Source organism: Spodoptera frugiperda, chromosome 25 (genome assembly GCF_023101765.2).
Source record: "Spodoptera frugiperda isolate SF20-4 chromosome 25, AGI-APGP_CSIRO_Sfru_2.0, whole genome shotgun sequence".
NCBI classification, from domain to species: domain Eukaryota; kingdom Metazoa; phylum Arthropoda; class Insecta; order Lepidoptera; family Noctuidae; genus Spodoptera; species Spodoptera frugiperda.
The window spans coordinates 20,641,291-20,651,456 of NC_064236.1; the positions used below are offsets into that span (position 1 = coordinate 20,641,291).

Genomic DNA, 10,166 nt, shown 5'->3' on the forward strand with positions numbered 1-10,166 from the left:
TTTGTAACAAAGTTATATTTGCGTTTTTTGAAAAAGCACTTTTTCTATTACGTTTGATTGGTCGACGTTTAGCCGCTATCTTGCCTGATAATAAGTGATTATGCGGCCTACGATGGAGCACGTCTGCCCTTAAGCAACCTATTCACTCGGGCTATGAAGACACACAGGTTATACCCATCAGGAAACACAGACTCCGGCAAAGAGTCCCACTCCCTAACAGTTCGCACAAGGAAGCTTGGAGTGAAGCGCTTCGTGCGAGTGGGTGGGATATCTACCATAAAACGGTGACGCCTCGCAGATTGTCTGGTGGTTCAATGATGGAAAGGACTCGGGGGAATCAATTTGTGCAATTCCCCCGCACACTCTCCTTGCGCCGGTGTTCAAGGCTTTGAAGCCGGACCTCTACAAGCGCATTATCACTGATGAGCTTCTTGCCACGCTCTTCGATGTGTTCTAGCGCATCCAGCTGGTATTTAGCTGAGCCGTCCCAAAGGTGAGAACAGTACTCCATACATGACCGAGCCTGCGCTTGGTACAGTCTTAGTAGTTGTTTCGGTGTGAAGTACCGTCTTACCTTCGAGAGGATACCCAACTTCCTACCAGCCAGATGCGCCTTCGACTCTATATAAGAGCCGAAGTTTAGTGTAGGCGATAAAGTTACGCCCAGAAGCTCAAGATGATCCGATATTGGAACGGATACATTTCGCACGCACGGGTCTGGTTCTGGTCGGGCGGCGAGCTACCCTTGCTCGCCGTCCGCAGACCCGCACTTACGGTGGCCGGAGATCGTCCCGCGATCCCCGACGCCCGGTGTGTCTCTCGCGACGGCTGGGGCGTGAGGAGGTTTGTTTGTTTTTTGTTTGTTCTCCGTAGCTAGCATGACTGCTTCACAGAAGGAGGAGACGGCATCCCAGTCCCCCTCGCTCCGCATCATGGCCTGAACCAGTGACGGGCGCGATAGGTCGCCGTCGCCGACCACATCCCTGAGGACTTGGCGGTGCTCAGCCCATGCAGGACACACCGCCACCGTATGTTCCACCATGTCCTCCGGGCGGTCCTCGCAGTGATGACACCCGGGCGTTTCCTCCAATAGACACGCCAGCGTTGAACTTGACCAAGTTGGCATCCCAATCGGAGACCGCCTTCACGGACGAGTTCTATTAGTATTATTTCTGAAAAAGTAATAATGATATCTCGTTCAAACCAATTTTATATTAAAATAATGATTGCCTCGTTGGCCGAGTGGTTGCAAGTGCGATTGCTGGGTAAGGGCAATTCTCGGGTTGGGTGAAGTATTGCTGGGGTTTTTGCGGTTTTTCGAAAATTTCTCAATAGTAGCATGGAATCTAGAAATGTATACGATATATGGCAATAGGCTCACATATTACATGGGACTTACAACGTAATTGTGAAAAGTGGATGTACATTGTACAGTGGCGTTACCTGCCATAATGTGCCTATCCCTACGGGGATAAAGGGCGTGACGATATAATAATAAAAAATAATCACATTTTGGAAACATATCCAAGCCATTAAAAAATAAATAAAAATCTATATTCAGCATCTTCTATATCAGTATCTGGTAAATTCTTTTTGACATTGCACGTTTGCAAACTAAGGTACTCCTCATATTTACGAACAGCGTATTGCGACAGCAAGTGAACTCCTTTGTCGACAGCACATGGGTGACTGAAGCGCCCGCGCAACGCTCTCGGCCCTGATTAACAGCCGCGGTCTCGGTGAATATCAGTCTTGAACTACCGTCTAACCGCCTTAGTTTGGTATTAATCAATCTTTTTTGGTAGGTTTAACTCACAACTGCAATAAATTTTACATTAAGTAAATAAATTTAAGTGCTGTAAACACATTAGAATAGCTTCAGGTAAAATTGTATTATCGACCATTTTAGTATTAAAATGTTTTCGATAAAATTGTTTTAACGTCCAAATAATTGCAACATGCAGAAAAGTAAAATGTTTTAAACGAAAAAAACATATATTTTATTTGCAAGGAAATTGACTTATGTTTAGATTTTATAATAATTGCCAATCTGTAAAATGTTTTATTGCGATATTTTTTAGAAAAATGGAAAGGTAAAGAGTTTTAAAACCAATCTAGTTGTAAACTTGAGCAGGTATAAATGACTTATCAATAGTTTGTTACTATCATGTACGCTTTATGAGCCAAAGTCAAAAAATGAATGGATTTAAAACAAAAAACTATACGAAAATGTCTAAAATCACCGGTGTATTAACCGCCATCAAAGTGCTCAAATTAAGGCGTTACATAGACCATTCGAAAGAGAAAAATCAGGCGATTCCAACGGTATATATAACTCATTTTCGACCAAAGTGGCGCTTAATACATTTTGCCTTTCCAGCGTCGATATAGAGATCTATTTTTTTTTCATGTGCGATATCACTTTCTTTGGCGTAGGCGTAGAACAATTGTTTTTGTTAATATTGATGTGAAAATCTGTCGTATAATTTTACCGATAATCTTCCTTTTGATCATATGTCCACTAAATTGGAAAAGCGAAGCAGTGTGCGGCTCGCGTCGCCGCGCCGCCGCGTCGCGCTAGAACTAGAACGCTTTATTGAATAATAAATGAAAAACAATGTAACGTGTGTTTAGTGTGACAAACTGTCCATCGCTTTGTTTGCTTACTCCGAGCGGGACGATTACTTATTACTAACATTATTAGGTACAGAATGCAGGAGCCACTGCTGTCCTTTAAAGATGCACGATGTTTCCTTACACCGCACCTATTTTTATCTTCCTTCTAAGCTTTTCTTTGACCACACCCCTATAAACAGCACAATATTTACTAAAAATGCTTGTTTCGCCATCACTTTCCTAACGACGCGTGTAATTCCATCAATATGGCGTGGACATTGCTGGAATTATACGAACATTTACATAATTCATACAACTAATAAAAGTTAGACAAAAATGTGTGCAAAGCCTATTCGAAGTACTCATACTATATTTATGATGACCACGTTATTTACCCAGAAAGCATGAATTTCACTTATGTACATAGCATAGTAAAAATTATATCAGTTTACATTTGGTAAAATACAAAAAGTAATAAGTATGAATTATTGTAACGATTTAATTTATATACAAACGATAAGTTGTACCAAATAGTGCACCTCCGTTATACATTGGTACATTACAATAAGTAGGTACATATAAATATTATCGAGGCACTTGTAAAATAATTTGATAAAGGTACTACCTAATTATTGTTCAATAACTGTATGTGTGCGTTATGCGTGGTAGATGGATAGATTTGTGCAATCGTGGCACAAGTGTGCTAGGGAATCGGTAATAAATCTGGTTCTGTACAAGTTCTTGCGAAGCACTGCATCAAAGGGGTCTCCTGGGAATAAGTTCTCAACAATTTTAAAATGTTCTCTGAAATCAGTAAGTATTATATGTGTGGCGTAGTAACATAGTTATATGTGTGGCGTATGTACGTCGGAGCGCGCGGGATAATTAAGGCAGATCGTAATCTCCCCAGGTATTAACACATGGGACGCGGCAACGTAGTTGTTCATTATTTACACTTTTATCGTAACATAAGTCATTTCTAGATTAAAAAGTTAACACTTTGCTAAGTCTGACCAGAGCGTAAGTATTTTATTTTAGATAATTATGATATCAATAAATGCACTGATCGGTAGTGACCTGAAAGCCGGCTGTAAAAAGTTCGATAATAGAGGTTAAACTGCGGTTGTAATTTGTGGAATGCTATGATGAACCGGTGGGTACCTAACTCGGGACGCGGCATTGGTACGCAACCATTCTATAGTTCTTCAAGATATGCAGCCATATTGCGAACTACCTAGTTTAATGATCGCGCCGCGACACACCTACAGAACCTACCATAGATAGGTATATGCTCGAAGCTCTGTCTCAACTATACGTCTGCGACGAAATTACGCTGGGGACTTACGAGGTTTTAAAGTTCGCAATACAATGGACAAGCTCACATCGTAAATTAGTTTATCTAGCTCTGAGCCATACCTTGTAATCTCGAAAGTGCCGTTCGCGCTACGTCTCTCTAAATAGTTAGCATAATTAAAATGTTTTGTGCTATTAATTGAAGTCGATTCAAAATTTAAATAAAGTAAATACAACGTCTTGAAATGCAGCACAAATAATTTGGTAAATGACTAATAACAGTGTTCAATTTAAAAGATCGTACGAGAAAGTGTTTCAGAATAGGTTAACAAATTAATGCGGGACAGGTCTCATAAACGTGCGTCCCAAATTAAATAGACACAAGATCGCAAAAAAATTGCCTTAAGTGAAGTAGACAGTCACAGCGACGTCTGACGTGTCATGAATACAAATGTACAATTAATTGAAATGAAGTGCTCTGACGATAGTTGCAGGTACACGGTATTACGAAGCTATGGCTCCGGCAGCAGCAGCGGCAGTGGCTACATACAAGCTACCAGCTCGCTACTATTTGACAGTGTGTTGGTCACGGATACATTTTTACACACAACTATGTGCGAGCGCGAGTCGAGCTCGCGCTTGACGTGACAATGATCTACGGTAATCAATTCCTATTGACACAAACGGAATTAATACCTACAACACTTCAGCGACGCTTGAATGCCTGATTGTTTTTACATTGTTGTTTATAGGCTAGCACAAGCCGGCCATTGTGCGCGAGGATCCCCACACACATCGAGGTTACGCTCGCATCCCGCCTGCAGGACACATTCGCCAAGATATTCAAGGGATATTGAAAAATTGCAATCGTTAAACCAATTTATTGTCGAGGTCGAGGCGGCAAGTATGAACTGACATCTACACATTTAGGCCAACGCGATATATACAGAAGTAGCATAATATAAAGTATTCCGTATTCGTTCTAAGAAAGGATACAACAATTAATTTATCAGTGCTAGAATCAATTCATATGTACTATAATTTGATACAAATCTATAACATGGATAGATAACTCGTTAATGCAATATTATTTATCTGTTAAATATACTTAAGTACTTATTAATTGATAAGATATCTCGATAAGTTGTCGTCCCTACATTTTAGAAATAACGTTAAGTGATCTGCGCATAAGAGATAATGTGGTCGGTTCTAAGTAAAACATAATTATGGGAATACCAAATTTCCATTGACCGAGGTTCCGGTAACAAACCAGGCACAGCCTTGTCGCTGTTTATGTGGATGTGGCGGTCACTGACCCCGTCCTAATTTTATTGTAAAATCGTAATGTGATTGGCATTAGTAATAATGATATAATCTTAACACCTATGTTGTATCGTAAAAATTTTACTTTTTAATCTTCACGCAAAACCTCCTGCATACAACCATATACATAGACATCACAATTAACTACATACACAAAGCCGCGTTGTTAATCGTCGAGGAGTTTCGGGTTCGGAGAACACGCCGTCACCGCCGGTAACTAACTACGCCGACACAATGGCTCGCGCTTGAATAGCACGTGCCAATGACGGCTATGGCGCTTCAACTAACCACTAAGGTGTACAGTAAGCTCTAAAGCTCTCTAAGCCAACGTGCTGTTAATTAATTCCATGCAGTTTGCTTAATTAATTCCTAGCAGTTAGTTAGTAGTGCAAGATGACGGACGGACGGACAGTCGCGTACAATGGATGTGATGACTAGAGTGAACACCTCGTTATCTACAATAAACAAATAGCCTCGTTAGCTAGCTAATTGTAAGTTAAGCTAAGGGACCTTGGTAAACCACATCCCTCTTATTACATGATAAGTATATTGTATATTTTAAGAAAGTTATATGTACATGAAAACCTGTGACGTCATGTATTTTTAGTTGTATAGTTCCGTTCAAGGGATCTTAATTTGTTTTTTAATGATTAGTGAGGTATAACCAACTAATACCAGACTGTCTGTGAACATGATTATTGATGGAATCCATCTCATCTTCACCTGTATTAATTGCTTACTTATATTATTTCACGAGTTTGAAACTACAAACAAATAGTTGCTCTAGAGCTCAAAATCCGGCAGCAGCGAAAGCTCGCGTGACACGAGATACCAATTTACAATTTTATTATTATTTGCTTTAGGCAGTATTGTATGTTATACATGTACTACATTTCATTGTTGTGTGGATGGAGAGACAGTGTAGCACAATGTCTGAGGACTGAAACGATAATATAAATTGTTTGTGATTGATTTGTTTAGAGCAGATCTAATTGAACAATACCCATGTTTATTGAATGGCAGACAATTTATATTACATTACCGGTGATGTAAGTCAATTGCCGGTTAAGTGGCTGTACGCTACGCATCTGTTCCTATTCATGACACTTATACAAGACGAATGCAAGTGTGTCTACAGGGACAAACGCATTGTATCGTCATTTACCGATGTGGGTGTTTATTCTTACACCTTTGAGCTTAAGTTTCCATCAATTTCTATTTATTTGCAATAGAGCTACCTCTATTAACTAATCAGTTTCACGATGTGTAATTCATTGGGGGAAGTCTTAATTCAACGTTGTCAGTACGTTGTTGCAGGCATTTTGAACCATGCGTGTACTTGTCTTGCTCATCGGAAGGACAAGGTGAAACTACTCACGAACTTAGAATTTATGATTTCCTAATATGAATTAGGTAATTGTTCGATGACTTCAGACCATAAATATTTATTAATACGAAAAGAACTTGAGTAGTCTCTCCATTATTTTAATATTAAAATCTGCAATGTTGAGAAACACAGGGAAACAAGTTTGCCTACATAACATCGACTGATCCTACTTACTGAAAGTACCCGAGACGAATTAATAAAATTCAATAAAAGTTATATCCTAACGAATTACGAAACAATATCACAACTGTTTTTCCTCAAAGGATAGACAGTGTCTTAGAAAATTGCGATGTCCGATGTGAGCTCACACTCGAAAACTTTTACTTGGGCCAAGTTCGAGGACTTGATGCAGGACTATTGTGTTCTCGGCAAAACAGCGAGTAGCAACGCGATGTGTTATGTTTAGCTCGATCTAACAATGTAAGATGTGTCCTAACTGAAAAGTAAGAAAATGAACCTAATTAGCTCTACGCGACCTGGGAATTGTGACCACCATCGTGCTAGTTACTAGCAATCTCGCCGTGCGACCTAGTTCATAAGCTATTATTTTATTTTAACATTAATACATGAATTGTTTTAATTAAAACAACATTTTATACAGAAAAAAATGTAATTTTAGAAATAAAAAATGTATGTAGATAACTATGTTACTGTGATCTTTGGCATTTTGATAATGACAGTTAGTAATTGTTACTATTATTACACCACGCCTTTTGTTATTCGAAAGGGTACTAAAATAAATTTCGTGATTTACATTATTGTTAGTTACTTACAGTCATGAAGGGAACGCAAATCTTTCGAGATCGAGATCCCATTCCCTGTAGTTAGTTACATTTAATTTGAAAATTAAGAGAAGTAATTAGGTACTAAGACCAATATTGAAATAAAATTGAACCTGTTTATTGTGTTTGGCCATTATCTCATGCAATGGTAGATATGCAATAGAATTTCTTGCCTCCATGTAATCGCCACGCCTTTTATCCCAGGTGCACATTGCGGCATGTAATGCTATTGTACAATGTACACCCATTTTTCACAATTTATGTTATAAGTCCCATGTAAGAGGAGCCTATTGGCATATACTGGGTACATTTCCATGCTACTATTGAGCACTTTTTCGCTTGCCTCCATGTCTAATACGAAGTAAGTTAGGAGCCAAACCTTTGTGTGTTTTTTAATACAATTAATAAAGATTACTTAATAGAACTTATTGCTAAAATCCCCTGTATTTTCATGCAATAACAAGCAACAAGAAGCATCATGAGTAAAAAACCAGATTTATCACCATTGTTTTGGTATCCTATCCTTAAATTAGTACCTATATTTTATTTGAAAGCAAGTGTGTATATAAAAATTTAACTTTTGCTATACATATTTGGTAACAGAATGTCTAAAACTAAGCCAATTATTGGACATCTACAGATTTGGATCTGTAAATAATATGTATTTAATAATAAAGAAAGAAATAAATTATCTTTTGAGCTTCATTTTACTAGCAGTAGTTATAGTTTCATTCTTGCTTGCTTTTATAAGCAATAATTATTGTAATAATGTTATCATTATTACAATAATTAGTTGCTCTGGTAGGAAATCACCCAAAACTGTAACATTTGTTAAAATATCTACCTGCATAACAGACACATTGTAATGTCAAGTGAAATATAACAGGCTATTCGCAAATTGTTACACTTCTATGTAACTAAAACATTTAACATTAAAAACTACATTGAAAAAAAATATTGCTTCTCAAAAAACATTATAAAATAAATAAGTCATTACTTGAAAATAGCTATATATAATCCTATAACATAGAAGATACTGCATCTTTACAATAATGGCAAATATATCAATACAAAATATAAAACCTATTTGTAACTTTATTAAACATGAAATGAAAAAGCCACCAACCTGTGGCTATTGCATGAACTAGCAACACTTGAGGACATTCACTGACCGTTTGACGAACATTACACAATCTGTTTGTAATTATTTGTTAATCTTAACAAAGGAAAATTATCCTTAGCGTTATACATACTCTCAGAGTAATGTTGGGGCTCACCCCAACCCGTCACAAGTGAGTTAAACATATTTACACAAATACTACTCACTGCTACACTCAGTCATCTTTGGCACCATCTTCAATACTATACTAAATATGTAGAGCACTGAGTCGGCCTCCTTTTCCGGAACTGCTATACTGTGTCTACTTTAGGAGTAGGTACAAGCATGTAAGAAGGAGAAGGCTTGCGCTTGAATGTGACATAGGTATACAGCAAGCTAGCCAGCACACTGATGTTCAGCCCTACAAAGTTCAACAAGGAAAACACATAGTCTCCCCCTATTACCATACCCAAATATGTAACTAGAATATTCTTCAGGCACCCAATGATTGTGGTAGTTAGTGCACTGTTGTACTGAGTGCAAAGCATGACACTGTATGACAGAATAAAGCCCATCACACAAGACATCATGAACTGTGCAAGGAATAGTGAGTCAGACCAGTTTGGGTACTCACTTGACTTGTGTAGGTCTCCAGTAGCCCACGCGATAATAGCTGCGGGGACTATCATGAACAAAGCATTGTAATACATCAGTCCATATTTACCAAGATCTTTGGCATCCAACTTCTTCTTCATGTACACTCCATTGGAAGCAGTGAAAGCATCGTTGAGCAGTACCAGTGTGTACCCAGACCACGAGAATGTCACATCGTCGGCGGCCGCCAACAGAGCTCCTCCCACCATAGCATACACACTGGTTTGAACTGAGCAAGAGGCATGTACTCCCAGTACGAACCGCTCAGCCAGCATTGTCATCAGTATACTGAAACGTCGAAGGGCCGTGAACATCGGCAGGCTCAGCTCCTTGGTGCCGCCCAGCCCAGTTGCCATATTTCCCAAGTAGATGACTGGCAGAGGCCAGATTCGCTTGAAGGTACCACCGTTAAGAGGCGGGAATTGCACTACATTGAGAGACCGGCCGAAAAATAACACCGTAATCGTCGCCACCATCTGTCCCAGGCCCAGGACTTGATATGAGGGGAATCCATAGGTCGTCAACACTGTCTTGTTTACCACTGTGATCATAAACGATGCTAATGCATAGAATGTGGCACTCAGGATCTTCTTGAGCATCTGAGCTCGATCCGCCGCTTCCGCTTGCTCCTGCAGGCTAACAGCAGACATCGTGCCACCACGTAACTAATTAAACTAAAGACGATTTAAACTAACATGATCGATTAGCAAACGTTTATAAAACCTTGTGGCCGGTCACGATGTTGTACATACTATATTTAATCGCTCACGCACATTACACTTTCATGGTCAATTCAATGACTATTTTTCCAAAATTTATTAATATTAACTTGATTACACCACATGCAGGATTTAACAGAGCGCCAAGCCGTGCTTAGCAAGCAGCGACCTATGACAATGGATTTGACAGATCAACAACGACTCAATACTCAATCTGACATTTAGCTGTCAAGTGCTGACATTGAAATGAATGCATTGAAACGTACCATTACCGGACATACTAAGGTTTTGCT

The 10,166-nt window shown here is 39.0% G+C and overlaps 1 protein-coding gene across 1 annotated transcript; it reads right to left on the minus strand.

Moving 5' to 3' along the window:
* Nucleotides 1-1,464: 1,464 nt before the first annotated feature.
* Nucleotides 1,465-9,829, minus strand: LOC118261728 (UDP-sugar transporter UST74c). Its single transcript, XM_035572680.2, has one exon. The coding sequence runs from the start codon at nucleotides 9,802-9,804 to the stop codon at nucleotides 8,812-8,814; it is 993 nt and encodes a 330-aa protein (XP_035428573.1). The 5' UTR covers nucleotides 9,805-9,829; the 3' UTR covers nucleotides 1,465-8,811.
* Nucleotides 9,830-10,166: the final 337 nt, after the last annotated feature.